Source organism: Poeciliopsis prolifica, unplaced genomic scaffold (assembly GCF_027474105.1).
Source record: "Poeciliopsis prolifica strain line A6 unplaced genomic scaffold, Auburn_PproV2 SCAFFOLD014, whole genome shotgun sequence".
NCBI lineage: Eukaryota > Metazoa > Chordata > Actinopteri > Cyprinodontiformes > Poeciliidae > Poeciliopsis > Poeciliopsis prolifica.
In genome coordinates, this window is record NW_026562389.1 from 3,998,829 (window position 1) to 4,017,243 (window position 18,415).

Genomic DNA, 18,415 nt, shown 5'->3' on the forward strand with positions numbered 1-18,415 from the left:
GTTGATAAAAAGTCGATGGGAGTTAAAGCGGCCGATCACTAACGGAGCTTAAATCCATCTGTTCTCGTTTATTTATTTATTTCCTCGATTTGTCTCCACAAATCACCTGCCACGGGGGGAAATGGGAGCTATATTTGTTTTGTTTGTGGCCCAAGGACGAGGGAGAGAAGTTGGACTCCGATGGGTAATGAGGGGTGTTTAAAAGCTTAATTGTTTTCTTAAAAGTGTATTTAGTTATTTTGGATATAAAAAAAATTAAGATAAAAATAAGTCCGCCAAGCAATGGTCAAAAATATTTGCCACAGGGTAAACTTTAATTAAATTTCTGTTTTCGTTTTGGTTTTCTTATATAGCCTATAAGCACCCCCAGTTTGTAAATAATCAATAATCAGCTCTTTTAATCCGAAATGTTCCTGTGATTATTCTGTATTTTGTCTTCCAAACTAGTCAAGCGTTACTTTGCTCCCACAGAATAAAACCCTGCTCTTCTATCTGTGCATCTCCAGGATTTTGCATAGGTTTCCATAAGAGATTAAACACATTAAGATGTTGAATATTGAATAATTTCTGCAGGAAAAGCTAATAAATCAGAGGATGAAACGGCAGAAGATTGAATTGTACTAATTCTGTGGTTTGTGCCTGCATCCCAGCGTGCGTGCAGGTGTGTTGATAAAAAAAAAAAAAAAAAAAAAAACTATTGGAAAAAAGAGGAGGAGGAGGGGAATCACGTCGATGACATTCTCAAGCTCCCGCTCTGATTGGCTCCAATACGAGGAAGCTCACGGCTTCTTTCAACTAATAAGCGCCTCCCCGTCGCTCTAAAGGACATTATAATGCAAGGGACCTCCTTTTTTAACCACAAACTGAATTTTCGTTCATTTAGACGATATACTTTTTTAAATTGCCCCAAAGTTACGGGATTTTTTTCGGAGCGCCTTTCGCCCTGGAGCGATACGCGATGCTCTCTCACGCCGACCTCCTGGATGCTCGGCTCGGTGAGTTATCATCACTAAACTCCGGCCCGAAACTCCAGTGTAAGATTTCTACTTCTTATTTGATGTTGATGCGTTAGATAGTGAAGTTCATTTTGTAAAAATAATTAAATTTCTGTGATTTATTAGCTAATTCTGGAAGTTAAGAAATGTCAGTTATTGTTGTATTTAGTCATTAGTTTTTAAATGTATCTTTAATTCAGACAGTGCAGGCATTTTTGTCTTACAATTCTACTTAATACACTAAGAAGTAAGACATTTCAGATGACTGAAAATCCTCCTCCTCATCATCCTCTCAGGGATGAAGGATGCGGCGGAGCTTCTCGGGCACAGAGAAGCTCTCAAGTGCCGACTTGGGGGTGGGGTTCCGGACCAGGGGCATCCGGGAGACATGGCCCCTGGTTCGGACTCCGTAGAGGGAACCACTCTCCTTCCGGGAGAAGACATCACCACCGTGGGGTCCAACTCTGCCGGCATGCCGGTAAACGGGAAACAGGAGCAAGAGAAGCAGCAGCAGCAGCAGCAGCAGCAGCCACAGCAGAGCTCCGGTCAGTCCGCCAGCCAGCAGAAACAGAAGCGGCACAGGACGCGCTTCACCCCGGCGCAACTCAACGAGCTGGAGCGCAGTTTCGCCAAGACCCATTACCCCGACATCTTTATGAGGGAGGAGCTGGCGCTAAGGATCGGCCTCACCGAGTCCAGAGTTCAGGTAGCGATCAAGTTCGACCTGCTGCTTTCAGATGCTGGTGCCGGGCGGGTTTGAGGTTCTATGAGAAATTTAGTTTTAATCACATTCACTTTTCTCATATATATATATATATATATATATATATATATATATATATATATATATATATATATATATATATATATATATATATATATATATATATATATATATATATGAAATATTTGAAGATTTTCTATTTTTTTAAATGTCAGAAGTACTAAACTAAATACGCGCCTTTGTGCTCCTACTTTTTGCTAAGACATATAATCCTGAAATTAGAGGGGTGTTCCTATGAACAACAGTAATATTTTCTATTTCAGGTTTGTGGACCATGAGATTAAAGGGAAAGTCAAAAGAAATAATTACTAAAAAAAAAAAAAAGTGTGGTTCCACTTTAACAAAAAAATAAAATAAAAACAAAATAGTGACAGGCGTCAATTCTAAATACAAAGCGCATCTAAATTTCCAAATGCTCTGTCCAAGGTGCTGAAATGCTCTTCGTCCACAGATGAGCGTGAAATCCGCACTTTCAGTCTCGTTCACTTTCATGCTATGAAATTTGTGAAATGCTCTTAAGTAATCTAGCAAGTTATTTTGTTAATAGAATTAAAAATAGTTTTGTTTTCCTTGTTTGATCCTTTACAAACCACACTTTTATCAAACAATTGACGTCTTTATTTCGTGACTACTCTAGGGATTTCCGGTTTACATTTATATTGGGATGAATTAATTTAATTATTATAACCAAAATATTATCATCCAAAAGTAAAAAAAAAAAAAAAACATTTAAACTTGGGAGCGGTTTAAATTCAATAACAAATACAATGCTTATTTTAAAGCTGGCATCCTAGAACATAAACCAGGCAACAAGAAAGCAAACCCATTACCAGCTAATTTCACTTTTATTTATAACTGAATGGATTATTAACCACTGATGTGAAATCCATGTAAATTATTCCTGTGAAAGCAATAAAAGCAGAATAATCATTAGTCACCTGTACAATCAATTCTTTATTCCACGCTGCGCAGATTGTCTTTGCATCTCGGCTTTTGTTGGTAAACATTAGTGCTGACCGTGCAGGTGGGCACTCTAAGTGGGCGTGCTGGTCCCCACCTGCATGCCTTTGCACAGCCTCTCCTTTAAAATGCTCCATCAGCGACGTCTTAATAGGGACTCTCGAGAATATATTGTACTTTTTCTTTTTTTCTTTTTTTTTTTTTTTTTTTAATGGAATGAGAAATTGCATTTTCTTTCCCCCCTCGAGTGTAATGGGTTTGGGCGACGTTTCACGGCTGGCTGAGCGGAATGAGAGCGAGATTTCACTTTTTAATACGGTGGCATCGACTCGCGGCCCTGCGCGCGCATTAATCACACACGAAGATGATGAAATCTTTAAAAACCTCAGCGCCTCGTGCGCGTTCACTTCTGTCTGCAAAGCTTTTCCGAGCGGCTCTGTGGGAGATGGGAATATTTTCTGTTTTGTTTATTTCTTCAGTTGATTTTGTGAAGTTAAGACAGCCAGGTGTGCTTAGAGTTTCAATAATTTAATAATTACTACAAAAAAATAAATACAAAACAAACAAACAAAAAAAAATCTCTTTCTGAGGAATTACAGCCATTAGAAATTTAATTAATTTTAATTGAATGTATGGAATTTTATTTTGTATTAATTGGGATCCCACTGTTGTGGGTTAGCCACAATATTGCAAATTTAATTGAATTATTTTTATTGTAATACCGTTTTTACATGCAGATTAAATATCTTTCAAGTCACAATTTTCAGCTAATGCATTCACTAGATAGATAGATAGATAGATAGATAGATAGATAGATAGATAGATAGATAGATAGATAGATAGATAGATAGATAGATAGATAGATAGATAGATAGATAGATAGATAGATAGATAGATAGATAGATAGATAGATAGATAGATAGATAGATAGATAGATAGATAGATAGATAGATAGATAGATAGATAGATAGATAGATAGATAGATAGATAGATAGATAGATAGATAGATAGATAGATAGAGAGATAGATGTGCCTTTTTTCATTGATAGCCACGGATAATTATTATATTTCTTTGTTAATCAAAATCAAGAGCTCCTCCGTTGAGAATTGATAAACATATCAGTCAATGGCATGTATTCTAAATTAACTCTTTAAAGATTTAATAACACTTAAAACAATTTGATGTATCACTTGAAATGATCTAATTTGAACCCAAACTACCACCTCGATCGAGGAACCGGAACCAATTTCTTCTTCTGTCATGTTTTTTTCTCTCTCTCCCGCTCTTATTTTTTCAGTGTCTTTAATTGTGCACATTTTATATCCTTGTTGTCCAGGTTTGGTTCCAGAACAGACGCGCTAAGTGGAAGAAAAGAAAGAAGACCACCAACGTGTTCCGCGCCCCAGGGACGCTGCTCCCGACGCCTGGCCTGCCGCAGTTCTCCGCAGCGGCCGCCATGGAGAACAGCCTGTGCTCGTTTCACGCCAACGATTCGCGCTGGGCCACCGGGATGCCCGGGGTCTCCCAGTTGCAGCTCCCGCCGGCCCTGGGTCGTCAGCCGGGCATGGCGCAGTCCCTCTCGCAGTGCAGCCTGGGTCCCGGTCCGCCGCCAAACTCAATGGGCCTCTCTAACGGCCTGTCCTCCAACGGATCCGGCCTGCAGTCCCACCTCTACCAGACGCCTTTCCCGGGAATGTCGGCGTCCCTCTCCGGCCCCACGAACGTATCGGGCTCCCCTCAGCTGTGTAGCTCCCCGGACAGTGATATGTGGAGAGGGACAAGCATCGCGTCACTTAGGCGCAAAGCGCTGGAGCACACAGTGTCGATGAGTTTCACTTAGTGACTTTTCAGCTCACATCATTCTGCTCCTCCAGGCTTCTTGTCCCAAATCCGCCCTGCGCCTTTCTTCTGTTTTTACTCCTGCTACTTAGAAATGAGAGAACAGGATGGAGACGAACAAGACAAATGGACAAGATCGGGTGGGGGGGGGGGGGGATGAGTTTGGAGTTCTTTATCTTGTTATTTCAAAAGGACTTTATCAACACTTAACGATAAATGCTATTGTATGATCACTAGAATATAGGTCTTAATTAATGAGAGCCAAACAATCCTTGTGTTTACGTTTTCACTGAGTGTGTCTCTACGCACACTTTAATGTATCCAGGTGATGTTGTGTTTTGTCAAACAGGTATTACAAATCAGTCGGACCCCACTTCCCCGGAGACTCTTTTGGGCTGCGTCTCTGTGTGGGGGAATTTGGTCTTTTGATGAAGGGAGAAACGGCCCCCACTCACACCGAACCCAGTGCCGGGATCAAATCAAATCAGCAAAACATAACGGTGCGAACAAAACGATGACCTCTCTGCTGGCCTATACTCTGTTTTAGGATGTTTTGTGTAGATAAAACATTCTTGCTGTACACGCTGGTCTTTTTGTGACATGTTTTAACTTATTGTATGTGCTATTATTACTTGACACATTTCTTAAATGTTTGATCTTACATCGGATTGCACCATAACGACGGGTTTGTACCAGTTTAAAAATGAACAAAACGAATAAAAGTACTTTTCAAGAATGTCGAAACAAGGACGATGTGCGACTCTGTTCAATTTAACATCAGTAACGCGCGGCAGCATCATGCTGTGTGCGTAATTGTGTCCAATAAGGGCCGGGAAGCTAAAAAGCTGCTCTCACAGTTGATTGTGCAGTCTGAGGTCCTGGAGACGCTTTTTTTTCGCAGTGTTTATGAGATGACAGGGTTAAAGCAGTTATGAAGGATGACTGGTCTCATAGTGGCTCATAGAGGCGGTAAAGATGTCGGGGCTCTGATGTGACGGTCATTGCTTTTAACCGTGACGGTCACCCTACTGAGGGTATTGAGTGGACTGTGGGTAAACATCCCCGCGGTTCTCGGAATACACTATGTTTCACAAGGAATATGATTTGTACATTTAAATCCAGGTCTTGTGCAAGCGACATACATCTGGTATAAGTGGCTCAGTCCATTGTAACGCAGTTGTTTCGCGAGACGACAAGTAAAACTCGTTCCGTGCAGCTTCATATGGGATCCTGTTGGGGAGCAAGTTCTAGATTTATATTTAGAAATGGCTCATTTTAGTAAAAATAAAATATTGGTTGGTGATTTTAATAATGCAATTAGATTGGGATCGAGTAAACCATCGATGAAGGTTATTTTTGAATTAAAGGACCAGCAGGAAATGACGACGTCAGGATGAAAGAGGCGGAATCAGGCTAAAGTTCACCACTGGTGTAAATTAAGTGATCAGAGTGGATGAACATACATAAAAATATAATTCAAAATGGATTTGCGATTCACGGGTTAATGATAATTCTTTCATATCCGAGGTCAATAGTTTAAAATCATCATGAAGCAACAGCAAAACTATTTGTGAAAAAGACTTGCATGTTGACAGATTTAAGAGATGAGTAAATAGTCAATGAAATAGTGAAAAAATTTCATGTATATATAAAATAAGTCACTGAAAGGTCTGTGGATTTAAAATCATCTTCGGTTTTGCAAACTACTTAAAATAAGTCTCATTTTTCTAATAGCCTATACGCTAACCAGTCCTGTCGTGTTTATGAATAGTCTGAAAACAGTGAAAACAAACAAACAAACAAAAATACTCTGATAAAAAAAAGTCTTCTTCTGTATGATCATGTGGAATTCACATTTTCTATACATATATATTGTTTTGAAGTACATTTTAAATCAAACATCTTACCCGTTCTTGCTTTAATTTCAAACGATCCTGATGAGACTCGGGAGCAGGCCTGGATGAGGTAAATAAAATTTTACTCCATTATGAGAGGCGGGCGGACCTCACTTTCTGTGTCAAAGAGCATAAGTGTCAACTTGAGCCTGAAAATCACAGCAGCTCAAATTAATCAGCGTGTTAACCTCATATCTCGCTGCAGCGCTGAGGCCAATTTATGGTCACGGGATGGTAATTGATGAGATATGGCATTACCATCAGCAGCCTCGCTGCCTGTAAACTTATAATTGGAGTTTCTGTAACAATGCAGGGAGGTTAAACAAAAGATTAATCATAATTAACGAAAGTAGTATTACTTTTTTCCAAATTAAGCAGTTGGTGCCCACCTTTTCTATTAACATACACTGGTTTGTAGTAATTTGCTCAAATATTAAGAATAGCCTATACTAAGACACGTCATAGCCATAAATACAAATTTTTTATGTGTTTATGTGACACAATGAGGAATACGATGTTTCTGTGATATTGCATTTATGTAAACTTTTAAGCCTTCATGAAAAAGTATGTATTTTCCCAATATTTTCTATCTGCTTATCAAAATCCGAGAATTGCGAGGCTTCGGAAACATATTTCTCATCATCGTCAGCTCCAATGACTGTTTATGCTCATTTAATTGAAGTTACAGTTCAAACTGTATCGGAAACTCAATGGGAAAAAAATAATTTATTTCATCTTAATCTATTTATCGTGTCCTCTTTGCTGAAGCTTTTTGTGCTATTCCTCCATCGCTTATTTCTCTAATTGCATTTCTTTTTTCTAGAACGGAACCAGAACGGCCACCTACCCTGAACAAGCATGCATTTACAAGATACAGTCCGACAGCTGACTGAACACTCAAACCCCGGCTCTGCTCTGACTGCCCCAATCCAGACTGAGCTGATGCACCGTTGGCCCAGCTCTCTGTGTTTGGTTGTCTCTGCAGATCTGGGGAATCTAGTTCTAGGTTCCGACTCAGCCCAGCAGATCCGGCCCCATGCCGACTGCTGTGTCCTGGGCTGCAGTAACAGATGTGAAATCACATTACCCAAACGCTGCAATTAGTCTCACTCGCTCGCGGGTTAATGAGTTTGTGGAAATGTGCGACCCATTCCTCATTAGGCAATTTCTCATGCACTGATGAGAGAGGGAGAGAGATGTGGTCCTTGCAGTGGAAACGGCTGGTACCATAAGTTCTCATACCCCTTCAATATTTTCACATTTTCTCACATTATAACAGTACATTTCAATGTATTTTAAATGATTGATATGGGACATATTACACAATGCATGATCTTTTAATTTTTTTCTAAATGGCATTTCAATAGTTTTTATATTTAAACCCTTTTAAGCTGGTGTAATAAAATAAAATGCAGTTAAATAAATTATCCTCAGAAGTCATTTGTAAATAAATTTAGAGATAATTTGTGTATAATTTAATTTGAAATGTATTATTAGCTTAAATGTAACTATTTTGTGAAGCAGTTATTAAACAAACAGCATGAGGAAGACTAAGAATACACACCATATATGGATAAATGTGTAAAGCGATTTAAATCACAGTTAAAACACTAGCTGTAAATGTTTCCTAAACACTTTTTAATCCATCCTCAACAATAGAAAAATGATGAAACAGGTGCAAACCTACCAACATACGGCCATCCACTTAAACTGACAGGCTGAGCAAGGAGAGGATTAAGCAGCAAAGAGGCATCTGGTAACATTGGAGGAGCTGTAGGAATCCACTGCTCGGCTGGGATAATTATTATTACTCCCTAAATCTCAACTATGTGGCACGTGGGAAAGAATAAAGTGACTGCTGAAAAAGCAAACGTAAGACATCCTGTTACCAGTTTGCCACAAACTACCTAAGGGATACAGCAGGCATGTGGAACAGGGTGTTAAATAAAGGGCAACAGCGGGGAAAAAGGTAAAGGCTGCAAAAAGATTTGAGTGAGGTTCTGCAAAATATTGACTCAGGTAGGGAAAAATACAAATGTACAGCATACTTTTAATATTTAAGTTTCTCAACAATATTGAAAAACGTAATATTTCCTGATATTTTACAATATACTCTGCTTGAGTTGACCCATTGCATAAAATCCAACTAAAACACATTGAAGTTTGATATGACATCAAAAATCTGGAAAAGGTTCAAAGGTTATTATTATTTTGCAAGGCAATCTGCTGTAACACGTTAGATATATACAGTCATAGTGAATAAAACAGCAAATGTGTTCCACTGAGGCTTCCTTGACAGATTAGAAGTATTCTAGTTTTAATAATAAAAATTTTCAAGAAGCTATTTAGCATTCTTTTCATTAAGCCTAAGACGAACCTCAGACATGTTTCTGAATGTGAGAAGAAGTCAGAGTACTTGCAGAGACACCCATAAAGGGAGAATGCAAACGACTTGCTGAAAGAGTGTAGGATTTGAACCCAGGATGTTCTTGCTGCAAGGCAGCAGTGCTACTAAGCCCACATCTCTGTATTAAAAACATTTTATTGAGCTGGTGTTATGTTAAAACCATATAAGAAATTAAACTGAGTTTTCATTTGCTGTAAGTGGAAAATCATCATAATAAGCAGAAAGAAAAGGCTTGAAAACATTAGATTGTGTTTAATTAATCTAATGTGTTCAGTTTTAAGTCAAGTTACTTTTATATATTTATATATTTCTTATATTTGAAAATATGACATTTTTGAACGAGTCTGTAGTTTGGATGAGGTTTAAGTTAGTTTCTGCTGACAGGTTTTGAATGTGATACTGCTTGCTATAAAATAAAATAAAATAATAAAAATATTCACATAGAATAACACAAGCTTGTCTCATTATAGACTGATTCACTCACAACAGACTGGTATTCCCTGCTGTGAGGTCACAGGGCCTGTTCGTGAATAGATAACCCCCAGGCGAAGCTCTGTCAGGATACAATGGAGGACAACTAAAATACTAATTAGCAATCAATTACTAGCATGTTTCTGTCCAGCACCTTTTATCTGGTTAGATATAATGTAAGGCAGGTTATCACCACTCAACATACTCAACATTCAGACACAAACCACCTGCTGCTTATATGTGCTTATACGTGTACATGTGTGCTATTTGTATTTTTATTTTTGTCTGTGAGTGAGAGATGATTGCAGGGATGCAAAGGGTAACCTAGCAATGCAGGGTTTTACACAGAGGAACGTCACCTCTCTCCTGTGGGAGATGGAGGTAGAAAAATCCTCAGAGCAATCCAATTTGAGCCATTAGAGGAAGTTGCTTTTCATGAAGTCTGCACCTAAGAGCACAAAGGATAGTTATTCATTAGCCTCATCTGTTGCAATCAGTCTCTAAACTCCTCTTTGTTGAATTCCATTGCTGTCGTTTAGTAGCGTGTTAGTTTGCACTATAAATGAAATCTCTATCAGTAAGTAGCGCCGGAAAATGGCAGCATGCAAAAATGTTCACACCCTGCTGGCTTTTTTGCATTTTGTTTGATTACAGCCACTAAGTCTGTTGTAGTTTATGATTACTTTATGAGACAGACCAACACAAAGTGCAGCATAGCTGCAAAAGGGAATGAAAACATGTCTGTCAAATAAAAAAATAATAATCTAAAAAGAGTGGGTTATAAGTATTCAAACCCCTTTTTTCTGAAACCCTAAATAAAATTCAAAGCAAACATGCCAGGTTAGCATAATTCAATCATAGTATAAATGCATTCTGTGAAGGCCTGAGATGTTTGTTTGAAAACATCACAGCTCTAACAGCATCGTGAAGACCAAGGAGCTTAGCAGACAGGTCAGGGTTAAAGCTATTTAAGTTTAAAATAAAACTAGGAAACAAATCTAAATTCTAATTTTTAAGCATTTCTCAAAGTACTGATAATATAACCATCTGTATTTATAATCCATCATCTGAAAACAGACAGAATATGGTACAATGCAAACCTCCCAAGACTAGGCAAGAAGACTAAACAGACAGACTGGGCAAGAAGATCATTAATCAGCTGCTTGGCTCATGATAACTCATGTAATAGCTGCAGAGATACAACACCCAGGTAGGAGAATCTGTTGAAGGGGCATTGTCTATTCATATACTTCCCAAATGTGACCTTTATGGAAGTATAAAGGTCACATTTTATACTTTGTAAGTCCTCAAAAATTATTTATGCCACCGCTCATGAAGGAGATGCAGTAAATACGTGGAAGTTGGTGCTATTGGCTAACAAGAAGAAAACAGATTTTAAGTGGAATATATTTGCCTGAACACACTATGGTGGTGGGATGTTTTTGGATTTTTTTAGCAAGAACATGGAAGCTCATCAGAGTTGATATGATGGTAGGTTGATGTAAATACAGGGATATTTTGTATGAAAACCTGTCAGAGGTTGCCAAGGACTTGAGGCTGAGACTGAATGATCACATTCCAGCAGGACAACAGTGACACAACCAGAGCTACGACTGAATGGTACATATCAAATATGTCCTAGGCTGACCCAGTTCAAATCCAAACCCAAACAAAAATTGGGTTTCCAGTACAACATACTATGAACTACTACTCTGTGTTTGGGTGAATGCTTTTGAAAACTCGAATTCACAATTTGCACCTACGGAAAAAAAAAAAGACTTAGTGTAATTTGTGCACTCATCATACCAGCTCCAACTCAGTGTTTCTGTGTTGGAGCTGGTATGATGCACATCACACATCACGCACATCACGCACATCACACACACACACATCACACCCAGAATGTGACATCTGGAGGAAAGTGCGCAGAGAGAAGACCACGAGTGCCTCTCATGATAACAACTCTGCATCTCAACAACCTACATCCATCATCATCAATGCTAACATCTGCTCTGAGCCTCAGCCTTAAATCTCTTTAACTCTTGCCTCACTTTTATTCCTCCTTCCCCCTCTAGGCCTTCTTCCTCTTCCTCTCTGCTCTCCATCTTTTCCTCTCCATAAGTCACTTTGCAGTCGCTCACACCAGCATGTCTGCTTCAAATACTTGAATATGCATGGATTTGTTTCTGCTTTGTGCAGCCTTAAAAAAAGATCAATATTTAATGATGATGTTATCATAGCTCTTATCTGTAATTTAGCCAGAGTGTCAGTATGAATGAGACTCTGTCAACTCTCTGACATCAAGCATTTATTTTCTGTTAATGGATGCTCTTGGTGGGCACAAACCAAAGCCCAATGGATGTCTGATTTATTTGTCAGTTTCATTTCTGTTTATGCGTGCACTCACATTCATGACTGTATTCATATTTTGCATCTGTTACTTCAAATACATAGAATATTTAGCTTTCATGAGGCATTTCCTACTATACGTGACTACAATAGCTTAAATTTGAATCACATTAATTAGTTGTTGATTTCAGTCCAAATCATCCCAGCTGTAGACTTTGGGTTGATGCATCATCTGATTCTGACATTTTCTGCTGCAAAGGCAATTATTTCACCTCTTCAGCTCCAGGAGCCAACATTGTTGAGAGGCAATAATCATGATAGTTTTCTCAGTCATTTTTCTCCCAATAACAAGCCATTTTTAATCCAATTAGGGAGTGCTAACGTGAGAGGCATAATACCATGGCCCCTGGGACAGATGAGAGAATATGCAGGACATTTATCCCGACAGTCAATATTGGATTTCTCACTAAGCAGCTGTGCCTGCTTTCTCTGACATTCTCCACCTCTGCACAGCGATCCGTCCTGATTAAACCGGCTTTTCTACTTTATCAACATTCATTACATGAACCGGTCATGCATGGCCACAAAAACCAGAAGCAGAAAAGTTACATGCCCCAGTGTTGGGGTTTTCTGCAATTTTACTTTGCATTTAATTGTTTTTAGATGATATTTGGGGTTTGATTAAAAAATGTCTCCCCCATCAAATGCAGTGACCAGATGAATGTGTTCGTGGCATTGCCCTTTCCTTTCTTACTGAGAGGATGCGATTGCACATTGGAACAAGTGTGAAGTTTTGCATTTCCTCTACTGAAAAATGAAATACTGTTTTATAAATGAAAGAGCAAATAATTTTTAGAAAATAAAAAGTCAGAATTTTTATTGAACTTATATACACTTTCAGTTTGACTTATAATATACAAAAGAGAGAGAGAGAGTACAAATTTTTCACAGAACAAATATAACGATGAGACAGCAACCAAGACCTGCAAACGCTTCTTTAATGGCTACTGCAGCTAAACACTGCCACCCTGTGGTAGATTTGGGGAGGTGTCATCACTCTTGCAAAAAAAAAACACTAACTTTTTTTCATATAATCTAGACAGATTGTCAATATATATCTCACCTCGTCTCTGCCTCATTTAATAGAATATGTCTGCCAGCTATACACAAAGTTCCATAATTATTATTTTATTGGGATATAATAAAATGCAGAAAATGCATGAAAAAGAGGATTGGAGTTTAAAGCTGATTGCGGTCAATATATTTATGCAGCGCACTGAATCATTGTCATTGAGTGCATTGATTATGTGAACTAATCAATGTTTATTAGGCTGGATAAAAGTGACCAGACCACAGTGTAAGGTGGATGATAAAGGAACACATTTACAGAGTGCCAAAAGTCCACCCACCTTACATAAACTTAAAAAGTGTGAAGAAACTTCCACCTGGGAACCTAAAGTCGCATATTAATGGCATGTTTTATAGCTTTACCCTTGGTATGCAGGGTAAAGGGTATTGCTCTTAAGCAATTTAACCAAAACACAATATAAGTTCCACTGACTGAATGTGCCTCTCAGACTTTACACTCATCACTTACAGACACATCTAATACATTTTTCAGCTTTTAATAATGCATTTGGACTTTTGTTTTTGTGATGGCTGTTTATGCAAAGAACAACCTCAATGTTTAAACAACTTTATTGTGGATTTTCTCTGATCAAGGCCTGGTCAGAATCATCCATGTTGGCTAAAGCATGTACAAACACCCAGAAATATCACAATATGCTTCTTAGCAAATTTTAGAAAAATAGAATCATTTTTTTTGTGGCCATCAACAAGCTCTTCACTATTCCAGTCAGATATTTGAACAGTCTTCTCATCAGTATTGAGTTATATCATGGAAAATGATTTGTTTCCTATGCATATCCTAATTTTTTTAGAAGTGTTGATGCCTTTTTAGAAGCTCAATGATATAATTGAGAGTCTCAGTAATGTACCAAAGTGAAGACGCTTTGTGCCTGGATGACCAACAAGGAAATGTTTGTATCACAAAATCCACTTCTGAATGACTTGAAAAAGGAAACCTAATGCGTTGCAGAGTCCTGATCAAAGACCAGATCCAAATCTGCTGGAAATGCTGTAGCATAAGCATAAACATAGAAACCTGAAATAAAACTATTCTTCTGAGAAAAGTAGGTCAAAAATAGTGCAAAGTGATGTGAAAGACTCACTATTGCAAGTGGTGGAAGTTGCTCCTCATCAGTTTAAGGGAGAATTTCTAGGTTGGTGTTAAAAGCTTTTTGTATTAATAAATGGCATCATTGTGTTTTGTATTTTCTCAGGTTATCTGTGTCTAACAAATTATATTTTGACCATCTGAAATATTCAAGTGTTATACTCAGTTTTACTTTTGTAACTTTATGATTTTTGGCAATTGCAAGTTCAAGTCCTGCCTGAAAATGTCCTTTTTGGAGCAGAAACATTTTTATTTGTCATCACCTTCTCAGTTCATGTGTTTTGATAGTTGTTTTTTCTTTTTGAATTGGCTTCAATCTGAATAGTTTTGATTGATTCAAAACTATAGATGAGCTAAATAAAGAATGCAGAAATAAAGCTTGAAGAAGACATGAGAAAGATTTTGATTTTAAATAAAGAGCGTCGCATTTCCCTCTCCCAAGCAAAGTTCAGAGAACAATAACAGTGTTTCATCAAAGCTGTGGCAGCTCCGGCCCACACCACATAATGTCTGATTGGTCCTGAAAGTAATGTGCACAGGAATCAACAGTAACAGATTTGCATTTTTACTTCTCTGTTGTAATTGGTGACAAATGAAAAACATCACTAAACTTTTGCAATGCATGAAAAAGGAAATTCATTTCTGAATCCAGGATCTTGTTTTATTTTATTTTGCTTTATTAATATATTATAATCACAGGTGGGCTGAATGTGGATGGTTAGGCACTTTATGATATTTTGTAGAATATGGTCTGAGGTTAGATTGGTGTGTGATATTTCTTACTCATTAATCCATCCATATTGTTTATTGTATTTGCAAAATATATTAGGCAAAACAAAAGACTGCAGCTGGTAACAGCAAGGCTAAAAAAGTGACCAACATCTGCTGGGAGTTCCCAGACCTTCTTCGAAGAACGATGCTGGAAGGTAATTAAAAGATGAGTGCGTTTGCCATCGCTCCTCATTAACGCACCTTGACTTAACCACTTTCAGGGGAGAAGGAATGAGGAGGAGGAGCGAGTGAGAAAATCCATGCAGACTTTAAAGTAATCTCTCTCTGTCAGCCGGTCCAAACGGGGAGGGTCAACTCATTACGCTCCCCACAGGAGATGAATGGGTCAGTCAGGCATTTAGGAGAGCAGGACTGGCCTGCAGCGTTGACAGACGGGTCCACACAAGAAGCACGAGTGCCTTTGTGCAGAGGAAAGTCAGCACACAATAAAGAGCAAAGGGAAAATACTTAGTGCTATGTGCTATCTTTGCCTGGGCGCAGGTGTACCAAAGGAGGCAGCATGCTGAGATGTAAGGCAGGGTTAAACGATAATGTCTGCTGTCAGCAGTCTGCCTGATTTAACTCTGACCACATGGAAGGATGACTGTCACATTCAAACAGCAGGGGCAATTATCACACAAACCCCAAGCCAGAAGTTCTGCTTCTATTATTAAGGTACTTGAGAAAAGCAGATGCATAGTTTACAAGTCTTACAGTCAGTGAAAATAAAACATTACAGTGAATCAGTGTATTTTATTACAGTATAACAAACCAGTTAAAACCAAAATTCATGTTCTAACATTTGCCACTAGATGGTGCTACAACCTTTCATCTCCTTGAAAACTGCATCTGTTGGCACTTCCTTTGTTTTCTTTTTTTAATCTGTTGTTTTTTTATTATATTTATTTACATTTTAACAGATTTACCTTACATATTCTAATTAACGGTTAATTTGGTCGGTTGAAAATCTATGTGTTAGTAAACTGTTAAAACAGTTTGCAACATAATTCAGAAGACAAACTTCACACTTTTGCAAAAGTTTGGTTTGCAGAGAAAAAGAAGAGGTGATAAAACTGATACAGAATATGATCAGACCATCAGCATCAGCAGAGATGTTGATATGGAAATTCACTCTGAATGCTTGTTCATAACACACAAATAATAGCGTTGCATAATGATTCATCAATCGTAGAAAATAAACTGCATTTCTGTCTTCTGGTTGAATTTTTGCTAGGTTTTGTCTCTGTTCTGACTTGTGATATTCCTTCCTACAAATATGTGCTGTTCTGAAGAATGCATGTGGTTTTCATTCATGCTTCTTAGAGGATAAAATAAAAAAAATGGTCTGAATGGCTCATTAGCTTTCTTTTAAATTATGCAAGTATGTTAGTGCAGCATTACTTTAACCATGACGTGCATTCTGAAAAGCAAACATTTGGTGTCTGTGTAGAACAATCTGGTAAAGACTTTTTGCTCACAATACTGATCCAATTTCGTAATGGGCTTTGGAGACCCCACCCAATCTTTTACTCAAGTTTCTCCTGTTCTTTTTTTTTTTTGCTCTCAACATCTCTTACTCCTGCCAAAGTTTCAATCTGCTGCTTGAAGGTTGGCTAACTTAGGAAAGTTTATGTAGTATCCTGGAAACTAAAAAAGCAAAAACACATATTTTCAGCTTCATACATTTCATCACAGCTGGAAATCTTGTGAATGAGCTTATTCAAATGAGTGCATTCCTGTTCAGTTGTTTTTCTTTTGAAAACTTCGAACTGAAGAATGCTGACTTTGAAGCAGACGGGGAAGCAACATTTCAGTGTCAAGGGGCGAACAAAACTTACAGAAAACATTGTTCCTCTCCCTCATAAATTAATAGCTTTGTTCTGAACATTATAAAATTTAGAGAATCAATATTTTTGCTACTGTCTCTGTCTCTGTAGAAAATACAAGGAGTTGTTAAGATTACATGTAGGTAGAATGTAAGACAAACCTTCAGAGGTCATAAAAATAATGTGTTTGGCGTGCAATGCAGTTCTGCAAGTTATGTATAATCGAAAAGTTTGTAAAATTGACAGCAGACAAAGATGCATCTGTATTTTTGTCCAGATCACAATGTAAAATGTAATCTGAAAAGATGTGTTTTGAATATTTATAAATGCAATAAGAAGAGCTATACTACTAATTTTGTTTTCCTGCATACTGTACAATGACAATAAATCTAATCAATTCTGATCTAATCAATTTTCTCCAAGTGAAAAAGACATTTCATCACAGAATGTAAGCCAGCAACAAATCAAAGGAGTTGAGTTTAATCATCTGGTTCATGGTGTTAGTTTATTGTTATAGTTTGCATTATTGTTCTTTTGTCTGTTTACCAGGTTTTGTGTCGGTTTTTCTGCATCAAGATGTTTCAGAATCTTTTCCTGTCTGGCTTTTGAATCTTATCTGAACCACCAGTTTACATAATCTCAGATGTTCAGTAACACATGTCAAGGTAAAGGTGCATGCCAGAGATAGCTTATTTGACAAGAAGAAATAGAGAGAAAGGATTAAGTTAATGGCAGCAAAGCTGCAAATGATGCACAGCTGGAGAGAAGTAATAGAAAGAAGCAGAAGGAGAAAAAGTGGTCAGTTTTTTATCCAGCAGCCTCTGAAACTCTGTGTATGAGGTAAGAAACTGTGGGAAAAGATGGATCAGTTCAATAAAATAAAATAAAAAGGATGTGCCATAAATATGAGTCTAATGTTGGATTTGAACATATCAGTGGATATTTTTCTCATGCTGTTTAAAAGTTTTATAAAGTGGAAAAATCAGTAAATAGAATTGCCTTGAGCAGATTATTAAACTGATTATCTCTTTATTTTTGGCACCCGAGCATTTAATTCTGAAATCAAATATGTGAAAAAGAAAGAAAAATAGCCAGAGATAAGGATTTCAGCTTGAGAGATGCCAAATTGTGATGGCACAGATTTTTCTAAAACTGTCTGTGGTGGCGAGTATTTATAGCAAGGGGTTATTAAGTGGTAGATTTATGAGCAACTAAGCGTCACTGACCGGTCCATTCCAATACTCAATGGACCAGTGGATACTAAATTTTCAAAGAAGTTCATAATGATGATGAGGCAGATGGTTATAATGTTAAGCCAGATTGGTATATCATTGGTGAACACAGGCAATATTACATATTGCCTGTGTTTTAAACACAGTTGTCTTTGTAGATTATTTTAATTTTTTTCACAAATTTAAACACGCATCATAAAAGGTCAACATGGAAAGAATATGGCTCCACTAACAACCAAGCTTTCTAAATATTAGGTTACATCTTGGAAATAAGCCAGTTTTTTCTCCATCTTCTTACCTCCACTGTGTTGGATTTTCAAACACATCTCAGCCCTCTCACTCTGTTTCCTCAAAGGCTTGCATTTAGGATGTAAAAGTTATTTTGTAAAACATTTTTCAAGTTTGTGGCTTTTGCTGTGCCATTGCCTTATTATTAATAAGTCTATTAAGAGGTCTCAAATCCCTTGAGATATTTTTGTTGTGAAATGTTGCTATATAAATAAATTACACTGAACTGAATTAAAATATACGATATATATAATAATTTCTGCAAACATACAGATTGATAATCCATGTTTGTTGGTTATTCAGAGCTGTTTCTGCTTGTTGCATGCCAGATAAAACATGTCTGGATACGTTTGGTTGAAAC

General features: G+C 37.6%; 1 protein-coding gene across 2 annotated transcripts; it reads left to right on the top strand.

Moving 5' to 3' along the window:
* Window positions 1-853: 853 nt before the first annotated feature.
* On the top strand, window positions 854-5,328 carry LOC129365812 (homeobox protein orthopedia B-like). Of its 2 annotated transcripts, none has more exons than XM_055039308.1 (3): window positions 854-1,034; window positions 1,292-1,701; window positions 4,077-5,328. In XM_055039308.1, exons 1-3 carry the CDS (start codon window positions 959-961, stop codon window positions 4,578-4,580), a joined length of 990 nt encoding a protein of 329 aa, XP_054895283.1. In that variant the 5' UTR covers window positions 854-958; the 3' UTR covers window positions 4,581-5,328. The 2 variants fall into 2 exon arrangements, with proteins under 2 accessions (XP_054895283.1, XP_054895284.1); XM_055039309.1 differs by having other exon boundaries at window positions 854-995.
* The last annotated feature ends 13,087 nt before the right edge of the window (window positions 5,329-18,415 follow it).